This window comes from Salmo salar, chromosome ssa05 (genome assembly GCF_905237065.1).
Source record: "Salmo salar chromosome ssa05, Ssal_v3.1, whole genome shotgun sequence".
Lineage (NCBI taxonomy): Eukaryota > Metazoa > Chordata > Actinopteri > Salmoniformes > Salmonidae > Salmo > Salmo salar.
This window is the reverse complement of record NC_059446.1, coordinates 71,958,303-71,976,317: the sequence shown is the minus strand read 5'-3', so window position 1 is coordinate 71,976,317 and position 18,015 is coordinate 71,958,303. Positions and strand designations below refer to the sequence as shown.

At 43.8% G+C, this 18,015-nt stretch overlaps 1 protein-coding gene across 1 annotated transcript; it reads right to left on the bottom strand.

Annotated features, from left to right (window-relative positions):
- LOC106605721 (complement C1r subcomponent) lies at positions 1–11,530 on the bottom strand. Its single transcript, XM_045718747.1, has 9 exons — positions 11,387–11,530; positions 10,978–11,162; positions 10,752–10,826; positions 10,405–10,595; positions 10,028–10,245; positions 9,505–9,866; positions 5,400–5,611; positions 4,921–5,138; positions 1–815 (listed from the first exon to the last, which is right to left on the bottom strand). The coding sequence occupies exons 1-9, from the start codon at positions 11,410–11,412 to the stop codon at positions 458–460; spliced, it is 1,845 nt and encodes a 614-aa protein (XP_045574703.1). The 5' UTR covers positions 11,413–11,530; the 3' UTR covers positions 1–457.
- Between the last annotated feature and the right edge of the window lie 6,485 nt (positions 11,531–18,015).

Genomic DNA, 18,015 nt, shown 5'->3' with positions numbered 1-18,015 from the left:
AACGCATGTAAAAAAAATTTATAAATTGATTTGCATTTTTATGAGATAAATAAGTATTTGACGCCTCTGCAAAACATGACTTAGTACTTGGTGGCAAAACCCTTGTTGGCAATCACAGAGGTTAGACGTTTCAATTGTATTATATTTTATGCATTTTAGAGTAAGGCTGTAATGTAACATAATTTTGAAAAAGTCAAGGGGTCTAAATACTTTCCGAATGCACTGTATGTCATGGAAAGAGCAGGTGTTCCTAATGTTTTGTACACTCAGTGTATTCAAATGAGCTATACAGTTGATAATAACAATTATGTAATGTTAAAAAAACAGACTTAAAATGTATGCTCCAGTTACAGAAAACCCTTAATTAAATAAAAAACATATCTAATGTTTATTTTTTATATTTGCTGCTATCCTCGACAAACTCAAACATTTCTTGCATCATTTTTCAGCCATAATTTCAATTCTCCTCCATGGTCTTCTTGATCCAGTCTACGTAGTTCGCTACGCGGGTGTAGACCCCATATTGGCCTGGCTCTCCACAGTCAATTCCCCAGCTGGCGATCCCTGCTGCCCAGAAAACTCCCCCATACTTCAGGACATATGGCCCTCCACCATCCCCTGCACAGGTGTCCTTTCCACCCTCTGGTAACCCGGCACAGAACATGCCGTCTGTCAAATCAGGTGCTTCTCTCTTCTTCTTCCTCGCCTCATCAATAGAGCTTCTGCACTTCACCTGGTCCACCAGGGGAATCCGGACATATCTGAGGTTACTGGGAATTTCATCATCATCTTTGAGGCCAAACCCTGAAACCCAGCTGAGAGAGGGAGGGAGAGAGAGATCGAGAGAGAAAGAGAGAGAAGCCCCGTTTATACCTGGTGCTAACATGGGTCCTTTGTCCTGACCTTGTCTACATTCAGATTGTGCCCACATTTCCAGAGGCTGCTGAGGGGAGGACGGCTCATAATAATGGCTGGAACGTAGCGAAGGGAATGGCATCAAACACATGGAAACCATGTGTTTGATGTTGTTGATACCTTTCCACTGATTCCGCTCCAGCCATTACCACGTGCCCGTCCTCCCCAATTCAATTCAAATCAAATCAAAATCACATTTTATTTGTCACATGCCCTGAATACAAAAGGTGTAGACCTTACAGTGAAATGCTTACTTACAAGCCCTTAAACAACAATGCAGATTTAAGAAAAATACACCCCCAAAAATAATAATAAATGTAACAAATAATTAAAGAGCAGCAGTAAAATAACAATAGCGAGGCTATATACAGGGGGTACCGGTACAGAGTTAATGTGCGGGGGCACTGGTTAGTCGAGGTAATTGAGGTAATATGTACATGTACACTACCGTTCAAAAGTTTGGGGTCACTTAGAAATGTCCTTGTTTTTGAAAGGAAGGCACATTTTCTGTCCATTAAAATAACATAAAATTGATCAGAAATACAGTGTAGACATTGTTAATGTTGTAAATGACTATTGTAGCTGGAAACGGCAGATTCTTTATGGAATATCTACATAGGCGTACAGAGGCCCATTATCAGCAACCATCACTCCTTTGTTCCAATGGCACGTTATGTTAGCTAATCCAAGTTTATCATTTTAAAAGGCTAATTGATCATTAGAAAACCCTTTTGCAATTATGTTAGCACAGCTGAAAACGGTTGTGCTGATTAAGAAAGCAATACAACTGGACTTCTTCAGACTAGTTGAGTATCTGGAGCATCAGCATTTGTGGGTACGATAACAGGCTCAAAATGACCAGAAACAAATAACTTTCTTCTGAAACTTGTCAGTCTATTCTTGTTCTGAGAAATGAAGGCAATTCCATGCGAGAAATTGCCAAGAAACTGAAGATCTCGTACAACGCTGTGTACTACTCCCTTTACGGGGAGCAGGCACAGGACGTACCTGACTGAGGACACGCACTTCAGGAAGAGTGCGAGGAGGAGGCACAGGATGTACTGGACCGTGGAGGCGCACTGGAGGTCTGGAGCGTAGAGCTGGCACAATCCGTCCTGGCTGAATGCTCCCTTTAGCCCGGCACGTGCGGGGCGCTGGCACAGGACGCACTGGGGTGTGGAGACGCACTGGAGATACGGTGCGCATCACTGCATAACACGGTGCCTGTCTGGTCACGCGCTCCTTAAAGAGAGTGCGTGGAGGAGACACAGGACGTACCGGACTGGGGAGGCGCACTGAAGGCCAGATGCGTGAAACTGGTGCATATGAAACCGGACTGGTGTCACGCTCCTCAGCACGCCCGCTCTGCAGCGCTCTCAATGCCAACACCTCTCCGGAATTTTGCGTCGAGTTCCTCACTCGTCTCCCTGACTGGCTCTGGTTCACCCCTCGGCTCTCCACGGTAAGCATGAGGAGTTGGCTCAGGTCCCAAACCTGACTCCACCAAACTCCCCGTTTTTTTTGGAGCTGCCTCTCGGGCTTCCGTTGTTAGTATAGTTCCTCGTATCGTCGCCGTTCTGCTCTCGCAGCCTCTATCTCCTCCTTCGGACGGCGATACTCCCCTTCCTGCCTCCAGGGTCCTTTCCCGTCCAGTATTTCCTCCCAGGTCCATTCCTCTTGACCACGCTGCTTGGTCCTCTGGTGGTGGGAGATTCTGTCACGACTGTGTGTAGGAACGGACCAAAGCGCATCGTGGGTATCGTTCCACATATTTACATTTTAATGTGAAACTATGCAAGACATACAATAAATCATAAACAAAACAACAAACCGTAACGAAGAGGTGCTACATGCACTAACTCAAAAATAATCTCCCACAAACACAGGTGGGAAAAACAACTCCTTAAATATGATCCCCAATTAGAGACAACGATGACCAGCTGCCTCTAATTGGGAATCATACCAAAACCCCAACATAGAAAAAGGAACTAGAACATAACATAGAAAAATAAACTAGATAAACCCCCTAGTCACGTCCTGACCATCTCTACCATAGAAAATAAGACCACTCTATGGTCAGGACGTGACAGGCCTAGACTTGGCGCTCCGGTACCGCTTGCCGTTCGGTAGCAGAGATTACATTCTATGACTAGGGTGGCAGGGGTCTTTGACAATTTTTAGGGCCTTCATCTGACACCGCCTGGTATAGAGGTCCTGGATGGCAGGAAGCTTGGCACCAGTGATGTACTGGGCTGTACGCACTACCCTCTGTAGTGCCTTGCAGTCGGAGGCTGAGCAGCTGCCATACCAGGCAGTGATGCAACCCGTCCGGATGCTCTCGATGGTGCAGCTGTAAAACCATTTGAGGATCTGTGGACCCATGCCAAATCTTTTCAGTCTCCTGAGGGGGAATAGGTTTTATCGTGCCCTCTTCACTACTGTCTTGGTGTGCTTGGACCATGTTAGTTTGTTGGGGATATGGACACCAAGGATCTTGAAGCTCTCAACCTGCTCCACTACAGCCCCGTCGATGAGAATGGGGGTGTGCTTGGCCCTCCTTTTCCTGTAGTCCACAATCATCTTGTTTGTCTTGATCACGTTGAGGGAGAGGTTGTTATCCTGGCACCACACGGCCAGGGCTCTGACCTACTCCTTATAGGCTGTCTCGTCGTTCTCTGTGATCAGGCCTACCACTGTTGTGTCATCGGCAAACTTAATGATGGTGTTGGAGTCGTGCCTGGCCATGCAGTCATGAGTGACCTGGGAGCACAGGAGGGGACTGAGCACGCACCCCTGAGGGGCCCCGGTGTTGAGGATCAGCGTGGCGGATGTGTTGTTACCTACCCTTATCACCTGGGGGCGGCCCATCAGAAAGTCCAGGATCCAGTTGCAGAGGGAGGTGTTTAGGCTCAGGGCCCTTAGCTTATTGATGAGCTTTGAGGGCAATTAAGGTGCCGCCAACCTCCTGTGCTACACATGCTATTTAAATGTGTCTGTTATCCATCCACTGTGTCTACATTGTGACCAAATTCCTGGTCCCTTCATTTATTCAAATTATTAAACAGATATTCTTCCAAAATAATATTTATTTATTCTAAGACACATTGTGATGTAATTGGTCAATATCTGTCACTGATTTTAGAAGGCGGAATAATGATGATGATTTAAATGATTTCTCTGTCCAGATCTGTCTACAAATGTAAGATATCCAGACACAATGTATGTCTGACTTCCTCCGGAAGTGGGCAGGATGATCTGATCACAATCAGATCACAATGTGTCTTTTGATTGTCTACACCTGTGTAATATTTTGGGCACAATCAGAATGTGGACAAGATCAGGACAAAGGATGCAAGTTAGAACCAAGTATAACAAGGTTAGAGAGAGAGAAATGACAAATGCAGTATCATAGCTTCCATTTCCATTGCATTGTCACAACGTCCACAGAAGGTAGCGCCACTCCCTGGTCGAGCGGCGCTCGGCGGTCGTCGTCGCCGGCTTACTAGCTGCCACCGATCCATGTTTCATGTGTCTGTTGGTTATGTCTGTTTAGTACGCACCTGTTCCTTGTTTGTAATTAGTGGGAGAGTATTTAGTTTGTCTGTTTCTTGTTTGGGATTTGTGCGGGATTGTTCTGTGTTACGTTGAGGTTAAGGGCTGGATGATTTTTCCTATGTGTTTTACTTACACAACATTTTTGATAGGCTATAGGGTTGCCGGGCTGCACCCCGTGTATTTTTTGAGCTTGGAGCTGTTCTCCCTCTTGGTTGTGGTTTGCACCCTGCCTAGTCGTTGTATTCACTCTGGACATTATTAAATATATATTCTACGGACATTTCGTCTCCTGCGCCTGACTCACCCATTTTCTGCTCCTTGAGATACGTGACATGCATTGAGGTAGTTTTAGGATTTAAAAAAAAATACAATGGAAACAGAAATAGAGAATGCCCAATAACTATACTGTCAAAGATCAAACATTTACTGCACAGGAGAGTCAACTCTTACCCAACTCTTCCAGTGGAGTATTCAGCACCCTTTTCAGGCAGACACACTCGCATGATGGAACTACTAAATGTGAGTGGGTGTTGGAGCTTGATCAAGGCAATGTCGTGGTTGAAGGATAAACCGTCTGTGTTGTTGTACCCAGGGTGAGGATGGAGAGAGGCCACTTCAAGAGGTGGAGACTGAAGGAGGTTTTCCACATTGTTGTCGCCAACGTATGCCTGTTATGAAGTGAAGGAAAATGTGTGTGAATTTCAGTCAGTTACTGCATTTAACTGCTGGGTGGAAATAGTAGTTTCTTCAACTATGAGCACCCAGAAGCATGTTTATTGTCTCTCCACTCCTTCCTCAATCTTTGTCATCTCAGATGAAGGGCCAGGAGTTTTTCTATGATTAACCTATAATTCTCAACCAGAGTTAATCAGAAAAAACACCTGGCCCTAGTCATTATGTAAACACTGCCATAATCATTATTGCACTACCATAACTTCACTCTTCTTGATGACTTGGTTGTTATGTTGATGCACCAGGCCATGAGCAGCAGTCAGGATCCACCTGTCCCCAATGACCATCCCTCCTGATCGCCCTCCTTCCACACTGAGAAGCATCTGCCAGGGGAATGTTCCTTTTGGAGCTACCTCTCCTCCCAGAATCCTCTGGTGTATTTCTATGGACACCATGGGTCTTCCACAGACTGGTGGATCAGGAAAAGAACAAAATGTCACTTCTCCTCTCAGCAGTAGTTCCTATTCCACATTGGGTCCATTATTACCGTAGAAAAGCATACAGCCAAAGCACTTTAAAAAAAAAAGTTTTATTTCACCTTTATTTAACCAGGTAGGCCAGTTGAGAACAAGTTCTCATTTACAACTGCGACCTGGCCAAGATAAAGCAAAGCAGTGCGACACAAACAACAACACAGAGTTACACATGGAATAAACAGGCGTGCAGTCAATAACACAATAGAAAAAAAGTCTATGTACAGTGTGTGCAAATGGCGTGAGGAGGAAGGCAATAAATAGGCCATAGGAGCGAAGTAATTACAATTTAGCAGATTAACACTGGAGTGATAAATGAGCAGATGATGATGTGCAAATAGAGATACTGGTGTGCAAAAGAGCAGAAAAGTAAATAAAAACAATATGGGGATGAGGTAGGTAGATTGGGTGGGCTATTTACAGATGGACTATGTATAGCTGCAGCGATCGGTTAGCTGCTCAGATAGCTGATGTTTAAAGTTAGTGAGGGAAATATAAGTTTCCTGATTCAGTGATTTTTGCAATTTGTTCCGGTCACTGGCAGCAGAGAACTGGAAGGAAAGGCGACCAAAGGGGGAGTTGGCTTTGGGGATAACCAGTGAAATATACCTGCTGGAGCGCGTGCTATGGGTGGGTGTTGTTATTGTGACCAGTGAACTGAGATAAGGCGGAGCTTTACCTAGCATAGATTTATAGATGACCTGGAGCCAGTGGGTCTGGCGACGAATATGTAGCGAGGGCCAACCGACTAGAGCATACAGGTCACAGTGGTGGGTGGTATAAGGGGCTTTGGTAACAAAACGGATGGCACTGTGATAGACTGCATCCACTTTGCTGAGTAGAGTGTTGGAAGCTATTTTGTAGAAGTCGAGGATCGGTAGGATAGTCAGTTTTACGAGGGTAAGTTTGGCGGCATGAGTGAAGGAGGCTTTGTTGCGAAAAAGAAAGCCAATTCTAGATTTAATTTTGGATTGGAGATGTTTGATATGAGTCTGGAAGGAGAGTTTACAGTCTAGCCAGACACCTAGGTATTTGTAGATGTCCACATATTCTAAGTCAGAACCGTCCAGGGTAGTGATGCTAGTCGGGCGGGCGGGTGCCGGCAGCGAACGGTTGAAAAGCATGCATTTGGTTTTACTAACGTTTAAGAGCAGTTGGAGGCCACAGAAGGAGTGTTGTATGGCATTGAAGCTTGTTTGGAGGTTAGTTAGCACAGTGTCCAAAGAAGGGCCAGGTGTGGGACGCTACCGTCCCAACTGGCCAACATCCAGTGAAATTGCAGAGCGCCAAATTCAAAGATAAAAATACTCATTATAAAAATTCATAAAACATACAAGTGTTATACATCGGTTTAAAGATGAACTTCTTGTTAATCCAACCACGGTGTCAGATTTAAAAAAGGCTTTACGGCGAAAGCATACCATGCGATTATCTGAGAACAGCACCCAGCAGACAAATCATTACAAACAGTTACCAGCCAAGTAGAGGAGTTACACAAGTCAGAAATAGTGATAGAATTAATCACTTGCCTTTGATGAATTTCATATGGTTGGACTCACAAGACTCCCATTTACTCAATATATGTTCATTTTGTTCGATAAAGTCCCTCTTTATATCCAAAAACCTCAGTTTTGTTCAGGCGTTTTGTTCAGTAATCCACAGGCTCAAAGGCAGTCACAACAGACAGACGAAAATTCCGAAAAGTATCAGTAAAGTTCATAGAAACATGTCAAACGATGTTTATAATCAATCCTCAGGTTGTTTTTAGTCAATAACATTTCAACCGGACAAAAGCTTCGTCAATATAAAAGGAAAACAAGAAAGGCGCACTCTCGGTCGCTCGCATGAAAAACCTCTGGGACACAGCAGGGTCCACTCATTCAAAGTGGTCTTACTCCCTCATTTTCCAGAATACAAGCCTGAAACAATTTCTAAGGACTGTTGACATCTAGTGGAAGCCATAGGAAGTGCAATTTGAGTCCTAAGTCAATGGATACTGTAATGGCATTCAATAGAAAACTACAAAAATATTATTTTCTCAGGTTTTCACCGGCCATATCAGTTCCGACATTATTTTAACAGTTTTGGAAACTTTAGAGTGTTTTCTATCCAAATATACCAATTATATGCATATCCTAGCTTCTGGGCCTGAGTAGCAGGCAGTTTACTTTGGGCACGCTTTTCATCCGGAGGTGAAAATAGTGCCCCCTACCCTAGTGAGGCTAAGCCAGGATTCAGACATGGTAAGGACATCAGGGTTGGCGGAGTGTGCTAAAGCAGTGAGTAAAACAAACTTAGGGAGGAGGCTTCTGATGTTAACATGCATGAAACCAAGGCTTTTTCGATTACAGAAGTCAACAAATGAGAGTGCTTGGGGACACGCAGGGCCTGGGTTAACCTCTACATCACCCGAGGAACAGAGGAGGAGTAGGATGAGGGTACGGCTAAAGGATATCAAGACTGGTCGTCTAGTGCGTTGGGGACAGAGAATAAAAGGAGCAGATTTCTGGGTGTGGTAGAATAGATTCAGGGCATAATGTGCAGACAGGGGTATGGTGGGGTGTGGTACAGTGGAGGTAAGCCCAGGCACTGAGTGGTGATAAGTGAGGTTGCATCTCTGGATGTGCTGGTTATACTGGGTGAGGTTACTGCATGTGTGGGAGATGGGACAAAGGAGGAATCTGAGGCATGTAGAGTGGGGCTAGGGGCTCCACTGTAAACTAAAACAATGATAACTATCCTAAACAACAGATTACAAGGCATATTGACATTTGAGAGAGACATAAAGCGAGGCATAAAGCAATCACAAGTGTTGATTGGGAGAGCTAGCTAAGACAACAACGGGTAAGACAACAACAGCTAATCAGCTAAGACAACAACAACAGGTAAAATGGCGATGAATGGGCAGAGAGGGTCAGTTAACTACACACAGGGCCTTAGATCAGGGCTAGGGCCGACAGATAAACCAAAAAATAAACAAAAAGGAGTACCGTGATAAATGAACGGTCCAGCAGGCATCAGCTTTGTAGCCAAGTGATCATAGGGTCCAGTGAACAGCAATAGATGGAGCAGGGAACCCGAGGCGTAGTCGTTACTACGCTGGCACGCGGGAGACACAGCCTTTAAAGTTAGCAGGCCGGGGTAAGTAGTCCGGCAAAGGCCGATTGAGGGAACAGCGGGTGGAATTATGTCTGCGGACCAGTCGTGGTGATACGGCAGGGCACCGTGTTGACGAAGGGACCGGGCCAGATGAAAGAGGTATTGTAGTTGTAGTAATTTAGTTTGCTAGCCGGGAGATGCACCTGGCTCAGGGCTAGCTTCGGGGCTGGGTCATTCGGTGGCAGCTAGCTGTGATGACCAGAAGTAATGGTCCAGGGTTTACGGCAGGAATCCGGCGTTGTAGTGGAGATAAACAGTCCGAGGCTGGCAGGTATTATCCAGGCTAAAAAACGTCTGGTGCCTGTGCAGAGGGTAAAGGCTGCTAGCGTGGCTAACAATGACTAAATAACTAGTAGCTAATTAGCTGGCTAGCCTCTGATGGCAGGCTTCTGATGAAAGTTTTGGCTATAAGGTCTAAAAAAAAATAGAAGATCCGTGTCACATTGAGTGAGGCAGGTTACCGGAAGGTGTATTTAATAAAAAAATGGAAAAGAGATTGAAAAATAAATTGAAATATATACAAAAAAGACGAAAAAGACAAAAAGCGAACGAGAGGACGACAAACCACGTCTGCACTGCTACGCCATCTTGGGTTGAGCACATGCACATGCACAAAACAACAAAACACACAAACACATCCATAATAGTTATATTTTAGAATGTTTCTCACTTGTTTTTTGCTCTTCCTCCTCTATGGTCTTCTTGATCCAGTCTACGTAGTTAGCCACACGCGTGTAGACCCCATATTTTCCAGGCTCTCCACAGTTAATCCCCCAGCTGACGATCCCTGCTGCCCAGAAATAATCACCCTCCTTCAGGACATACGCTCCTCCACTGTCCCCCATACAGGAGTCCTTGCCTCCCTCAAAATTTCCAGCACAGAACATGTTGTCTGTTAGACTGAGATTTTTTTCCTTTCTCACTATGTCAATAGAATTTCTACAGATTGTCTGGTTCACCACAGGTAGAGGAACATACATGAGGTTATTGGTAGACATATCACTCTCTTTCAGGCCAAATCCTGAAATTAAGCTGAAGCAGAGAGAAAGAGAGAACGGAATAGACATAAGCTGTTGTGCGACTCAATAATTTAAACAATCAATATGAAAATCTGCAAATATGCACAAATTGAGTAAAAGATTAACATGCAGATATTTGCAGCTGACTGTTTTAGACATAAAACCTACGCTTACCCATTCCGCCAAGTCGGGTATTTAGCGTCCTTTGCTGGCAGACACAGTGGCATGATATGAGCATTGAAAGTGATTGGATGTTTGAGATGGATCAGGGCGATGTCATGGTCATAGTTTACATTGTCTACATTGTTGTAGTCAGAGTGAATATGGACTGAGGCGACCTCAAGAGGTGGAGACTGGGTAAGGGTTTCCACTTTGTTGTGTCCAACATATACCTTTGGACAGGGTAAATTAGTCACACTTAAGATATACACTTAAACAGCAGTCAGACAGATATTTTTTCCATTGTATCATATCATATATCTAGCACAGAAACAGATGAGTCAAGTCAGAAAGATAACCCATGTTTCTGTTCATTAACACACACACCTCACCCTAAGAAACCGCCAGGGATATTGATCCAGGACATGTGCTGCAGTCATGATCCAGCGGTCCCCGATCACTATCCCTCCTCCTCTACCATTAGCTCTCAGCAACACCTGCCAGGGGAAGGATCCAGCTGGAGCTGGCTTTCCCCCCAAAATCCTTCCAAATCCTGGGAGGTTCACTGTAGGACGACCACACACTATGGACAGACAGAGACCCCTACTGGTCATCGAGAGACAGACTGACTAGATACACACAGGGAGAGAAAACAATACACCGTGCACACACACACACACACACACACACACACACACACACACACGCACGCACGCGCAAGGGTGAAACTGTGAGTTACCTGGGATACATTGAGGAATCAGTGAGCTGTTCAGGCGGTCTTTCCACTTTCCGTCTGATGAGCATGTGAAGTTTCCTGATAAACATGCGTGTCAGAGATGTCATTACACGATACATGCATTAGGCATTGAATAGTTGTAGTTGTTTAATTTACAAAAGATTAGAGACCTGCAGGTTGAAAACAGATGTCACTCTAGTGAAGAATATAAGGATGATTTTAGTCTCACCGTTATGTTCTTCAGGAAGACTGTAGAACTGCTTATTGCAGTGGTACTTAATGACCGAGAGGTGCTGGTTCTGAGAGCCAGATATGAACGTCACCCCTCCATTTGGCAACGGTTCAGGTTCCCCACAGCCAATCACTGCAGAAGAGACTGGAACCCAAAACTCACACACAGACACACCCAGCAGCCTGGACACACAGTATATGGGGAAGGGGAGATTTGAGACTAAGTGTGTCTGATCATAAAAATATCATGTTGAGACATACTGTACAAAAAGTATTTTGATAACTGATTAGTCATGATCTCATAATTCATACGTCTGTTTAATAATATTACGACAACTTGAATCCAAGCAGGGGAGACATGGAAAATTTGCCAGAAACAACAATAGAAACAACAACAGTAGACTCACCAGAGTGTTGAATAGACCCAGTCCATGACTGTGATTAGACAGGAGAGACTATGGTGAATGAACCTGCTGTGTAAGACCTGAAATCCTCACTCTGTATACCACAGCCTCTCAGCATTCCAGGTACTGTAGCTGACTGTTTGTTTGAGTGGGGAGTTTAACTAAAGAGTCTAAAAGTCATGTTCAAAAACGTCTCTGTTTGACTTGGCCCAGAAAGATATCGACAAACTAAGTAGATTGACAGAGTGGCGGAAACAAGAATAAAGGCAACAGAGACGGACAGATGAGATGAGAAAGATGAACAATCAAATGTATCTATAGAGCAGCAGTTGTCACAAAGTGCCATATCTTCAATCTAAGCCTACTAGAAAGTGTGTGCCCTCCGGCCTGGAGGGAAGCAAAAGTCATTCTGCTACTTAAGAATAGTAAAGCCCCATTTACCGGCTCAAATAGCCAACCAATCAGCCTGTTGCCAAGATAGTAAACTTTTGGGATTTTGTTGTTGTTGTTGACCAGATACGATGCTATTTTACAGTAATCAAATTGACAACAGACTTTCAGCACGCATATAGGGAAGGAAATTCAACTAGCACAGCACTTACACAAATGACTGATGATTGGCAGAGAAAAATGTATGATATAAAGATTGGGGGGGGCTGTTTTGTTAGACTTTAGCAGGGCTTTTGACATTATCGATCATAGTCTGCTGCTGGAAAAATGTATGGCTTATGGCTTTACAACCAAATCTGGTTTTAGGTAGCCTAGTGGTTAGAGCCAGTAGCCGAAAGGTTACCGAAAGTGTTACCACAGAGAGTGTTCTTTAATTGGAGCCTCTCCAACATAATCCAGGTAGAATAAGGAATTCCCTAGGGCAGCTACCTAGGTCCCTTTTTTCAATATTTACTAACTATATGCCACTGGCTTTGAGTAATTCAAGTATGTCTATGTTTGCGGATGACTCAACACTATACACGTCAGCTACTACAGCGACCGAAATGATTGAACACTTAACAAAGAGCTGCAGTTAGTTTCAGAATGGGTGTCAAGGAATAAGTGAGTCCTAAATATATATATAAACAAACTGAAAGCATTATATTTGGGACAAATCATTCACTAAACCCTAAACCCCAACTAAATCTTGTAATGAATAATGTGCAAAGTTGAGGTGACTAAGCTGCTTGGAGTAACCCTGGATTGCAAACTGTCATTGTCAAAACATATTGATACAATAGTATCTAAGATGGGGAGAAGTCTGTCCATAATAAAACGCTGCTCTGCCTTCTTAACAGCACTATCAACAAAGCAGGTCCTACGGGCCCTAGTTATGTCACACCTGGACAACTGTTTAGTCGTGTGGTCAGGTGCCATAAAGAGGGACTTCCGAAAATTGCAATTGGCTCAGAACAGGGAAGCACGGCTGGCCCTTGGATGTACACAGACAGCTAACATTAATAATCTGCATGATAATCTCTCCTGGCTCAAAGAGGTATTGACATGTTGAATGCACCGAGCTGTCTGTTTGAATTAATGGCACACAGCTCGGACACCCATGCATACATCACAAGACATGCCACCAGAGGTCTCTTCACTGTCCCCAAGTCCAGAACAGACTATGGGAAGTGCACAGTACTACATAGAGCCATGACTACATGAAACTCTATTCCACATCAAGTAACTCATTCAAGCAGTACATTTTGATTTAAAAAACAGATACAAATACACCTTATGGAACAGTGGGGACTGTGAAGAGACAAACACAGGCAAAGACACATACATACAGACGTGATAACATACACACTATACACACACGTACCCATGGATTTTGTGTTGTAGATAAGTGGTAGTAGAGTAGTGGCCTGAGGGCACATACTTAATGTGTTGTGAACTCTGTTGTGAATGTATTGTAATGTTTTTTAAATGGTATAACTGCCTTTATTTTGCTGGACCCCAGGAAGAGCAGATTTTAGCATGTAAATCTTGGTGGAGCAAACTCCCCCAATTTTTGGGGGATGCATGCCAGCAAAGCCACTACACAACACTAAACAATACATGAATTGCACTATAACAGTGACAAACAGTGCCCACAAACAGTTAGGGCCTACATAAAGCTGTCCCAACAGCAGAGCTTTCTTTTCAGCACCATGGAGTGAATCCTTACCACTGCTACACCTTGTCTGGCAGCGAAATAGTTCATTCAGCCTCATACACTGCCTTTAAAAAAAATATAGCCGATATGGCTGACTTGCTTAAACAAATGTGGTTTCTACTGACAATTGAGATGTACAAACTATTGCATAAGCGGACGACAAGCGGACAAGAGGCAATCCGTAATTTCGATTAAGACATTCATGAGCGAGCTAGGACGGACGGACGTAGTCAATATAACTATTTGTTCAGCACTTTTGAAATGTACAGCGACAGAATTTAGAACATTGACCGTTCTTACACTTTCTCCATGTATAAAAAGTCAGAACCGTAGGCTACATGTGCAACACCAAGTCAGGACAGTAGGCTACATTATCAGGGGGAAAGGGACCAAATTATTAGGATGAGGCACATGGGCTACTAACAGCTTACTACACAACATATACTTAGTATTAAATTCTTAGCTACAGTATGCATACAGTGCCTTCGGAAAAGTATTCAGACCACTTGACTTTTTCCACATTTTGTTATGTTACAGCCTTATTTTAAATTGAAAAAATATAATACATCTCCCTCATCAATCTACACACAATACCCCATAATGATGAAGCAAAAACTGTTTTTTAGAAATTGTTGCTAATTTATATTAAAAAGAAAATGGAAATATCACATTTACATAAGTAGTTAGACCCTTCACTCAGTACTTTGTTGAAGCACCTTTAGCAGCGATGACAGCATCGTGTCTTCTTGGGTATGATGCAACAAGCTTGGCACACCTGTATTTGGGGAGTTTCTCCCATTCTTCTCTGCAGATCCTCTCAAGCTCTGTCAGATTGGATGGGGAACGCCGCTGCACAGCTATTTGATTTGATTTGATTTCAGGTCTCTCCAGAGATGTTCGATCAGGTTCAAGTCCAGGCTCTGACTGGGCCACTCAAGGACATTCAGAGACTTGCCCCGAAGCCACTCCTGCGTTGTCTTGACTGTGTGCTGTCATGACTCCGGTGAGGATCCGAAGGATCAGGTTAGTGGGTCTGTTCTACAGTGCCCTCTCTCTCCCGTTTTATGACGGTCGTAAATACCTTACAGAAACGTTCTCTTCCTTGTCATGCAATATTGAGGGAGAGAACCTCTGTGGAACAAAGGGAGTCCACCCGCCAAAACTCCAACATCAACAGATGTCAGATCAGTTGTGTTTTGGGATCTCATGAAGGACAGTATAACAACATAACTGAATCTCTGAATGTATATATTTCCCAGTTGTCAGGGTCACACCCAAATGTTGGGGAACTGATATGATTAAATATGAAACTATTTGTGAGAAGATGTAATGTGATGTTAGCTTTCTAAATGAGAGAATTGTTTTCATATGAAGTCTTAACCAAGTCAGTGGCCACGCCCACGCGAGCACAGACATTACAACAAAAGGAGGGAATGCACCTTTTCCCCCGAATGCATAAAACCCATTCGTGACAAAATTTACATGAGACCAAGCAGGCGGGCAGTGTTGAACTGGACGTCACGAATGATTAGACTCCACCAGACCAGCTACGTGCAGCGCCAGCTGTACACGTTGAAATGGTTAAGAAAACGACAAGACTACACATTCACAGACTGCAGCTATATATGTAAAATAGTCTAGGAAACTCTACCGAAGAAGAGAGAGAAGAACAATTTCCTTTCACCACTGTAGATACCTCTAAAGTAACTATTCTAACAAACTGAGACCAAGAACCACCGGGTTGTACTTTGAAAAGATCCATTCTATCCAATGACGTATCCATTATAACAGAGCTACAACTACGAAAGACTTTGATCTTTGGTGGACAAACCAGAGACTCTGTCGACTGACTCGCCAGCAGATGGCCCGGCGATTTCAGCAGAGAGACAACAAGACATACAGGTGTAAATATATACATTGCAATTCCTTTCGAATGAGTGGCTGTTCATGTGCAAAGTATTAGCATTTCAATGAGCCTAGTTATCAACTGTGTGTAGTGGGTCCCATTCTGTCTTTCCGCTCTTTATCTGTCCCCACCCCTTTCCATTGTCTACCAAGCGATCATATCGGTTTAGTCCACTAGGGACCTTCTTCCTTGCATTGTGTTAGTAACCAATAACCAACTGTTTGTGTGTTTATGTAGTTTTGTGTGATTATTTAGTGAGTTAGTAAATAAATAATTAAGCCAATTTATATATCGCTGATTCATCATTTATGCTAGGGTTCGTGCAGATATCCAAGGATTTTGCAACATTCAGAATGAGACTGACAGAAGGTAAACAATTAATTAATGACTGATTGATGACTGAAATGTAAGAGATATTTATATCTTTAAGACTTAATTCGGGAAACCGGTGACTCGTTAAATAAACTTTTCCGTGGTGCTCCAAGATTGCTAAGGAGTTAATTGTTACAGGATTAATTTAATCATCCTAATAATTAAACATAGTTCATTGATTTGATAAAACAATTGTCATCACATTAATGATAGCCAAGACATGACAGTGCTTACGGTCATTGTCCTTTTGGAAGGTGTACCTTCGCCCCAGTCTGAGGTCCTGAGAGCTCTGGAACAGGTTTTCATCAAGGATCTCTCTGTACTTTGCTCCATTAATCTTTCCCTTGATCCTGACTAGTCTCCCAGTCCCTGCCGCTGAAAAACATCACCACAGCACAATGCTTGCTCCACCATGCTTCACCGTAGGGATGGTGCCAGGTTTCCTCCAGACGGGACTCTTGGCATTCAGGCCAAAAAGTTAAATTTTGGTTTCATCAGACCAGAGAATCTGGTGTTTCTCATGGTCTGAGAGTCTTTAGGTGCCTTTTGGCAAACTCCAAGCGGGCTGTATAAAGGCCTGATTGGTGGAGTGCAGCCAGCTCTAGGAAGAGTCTTGGTGGTTCCAAACCTCTTCCATTTAAGAATTATGGAGGCCACTGTGTTCTTGGGGACCTTCAATGCTGCAGAATTCTTTTGGTAACCTTCCCCAGATCTGTGCCACGACACAATCCAGTCTCGGAGCTCTACGGACAATTCCTTCGACCTCATGGCTTGTTTTTTGCTCTGACATGCAGTGTCAACTGTGGGACCTTATACACACAGGTGTGTGCCTTTCCAAATTACTGTTCAAAACGTATTTTCTCAGTCTTGAACTTAATGAAGTCTAAGATTTCCCAGTTCCGAGTTTCCAGTTGTTTTGAACGCAGCAGAAGTCATGCTGGATTGACAGTATGGGCAATTTATTCAACCTTTTCCAGCCCAATGGTGTTGAATGTTTATCCTTTTATGCTTGGAAAAGAGACCTTTAAACCCATGCTTGGACCACACACCCACTCCCATGAATAGCAGGCTAGTGATTGCTTTGCAACACACTGATGTGCGGTTTGTTGCTACTTTGTTGCTAACGTTACTTTGCTGCCTGCCAACTTTACGGTTTTTACTTTCAAAATATTTAATAGCATTTTATATTTCTCTTTTTCAACTCGGACACTTTATCTGGACATGGTTCTACAAGACCTCACCAGCCGAAGCTGAGTAGTAACATTAACATTATGCCATTGTCACGACTTCAGCCGAAGTCGGTTCCTCTCCTTGTTCGGCCGGCGCTCGGTGTCGCCGGTCTACTAGCCATTGCCGATCCACTTTTCATTTTCCATTTGTTTTGTCTTTGTTTCTACACACCTGTTTTTCATTCCCCTAATTATTGTTCACGTATTTAACCCTCTGTTTCCCCCATGGTGTTGTGCGGGATTGTTTTATGTCATGTTCGGTATGTTGGTGACTGGTTATTTCGATGGATGCTGTTTTTTGCCCGTGCATAAAAGTTGATGTTCGTGTATTTGTGTTTGGGCAAGTGTAGTGTTTTACCTTGCACCATTCATTATTCTGAGTAAAGTTACGTTGCTCCCAATTCTCTGCTCTCCTGCGCCTGACTGCATACACCAGCTACACCCACCATTATGACAGCCACCTAATTGCAGTCGCTGTACTCATAATATACAGGAAAACTATCACCTTATTGTGACAATAGCCGTGCTGCAAGCCCAGCTTCAGACACAATCGTTAGGCAAGGGTAATTGAAGTGTAGGAAAGGATGAAACAGCGTGTGTGCCAACAATAAGTACAGATAGTAGTATAAATCCACTTGCACAGTCCCCGCAGCTGGAAAACTTTCTCATGGCTTCTGGAAGGAAATGCTATCGGAATGCTCAACCGGTGTCATTCATTGCTGACAGAATCTTTCAACCGGTTCTCCCCATTAAGCAACAAGTCGGAGTCAGAGGCCGAGCCTTCTCTGGTCTCTCCTCCACCTGTTACGGGGTCTGAGCCGCCAAAGCCTCCCACCATTAGCTCTGACAAATTGAAAACCCTTGTCATTGGAGACTCCATTACATGCAGTATTAGACTTAAAAAGAATCACCCAGCGGTCATACACTGTTTACTAGGGGGCAGGGCTACCGACGTAAAGGCTAATCTGAAGATGGTGCT

What these genes read in the sequence shown, in the direction of transcription:
- LOC106605721 (XM_045718747.1), bottom strand. Translation starts at nt 11,412, where the DNA reads ATGGACTGGGTCTATTCAACACTCTG. An exon ending in ATCCCTGGCGGTTTCTTAGG is followed by an intron (nt 10,246 to 10,404) that starts GTGAGGTGTGTG and finishes CCCTGTCCAAAG; the next exon opens with GTATATGTTGGACACAACAA. An exon ending in TACCCGACTTGGCGGAATGG is followed by an intron (nt 9,867 to 10,027) that starts GTAAGCGTAGGT and finishes TCTCTGCTTCAG; the next exon opens with CTTAATTTCAGGATTTGGCC.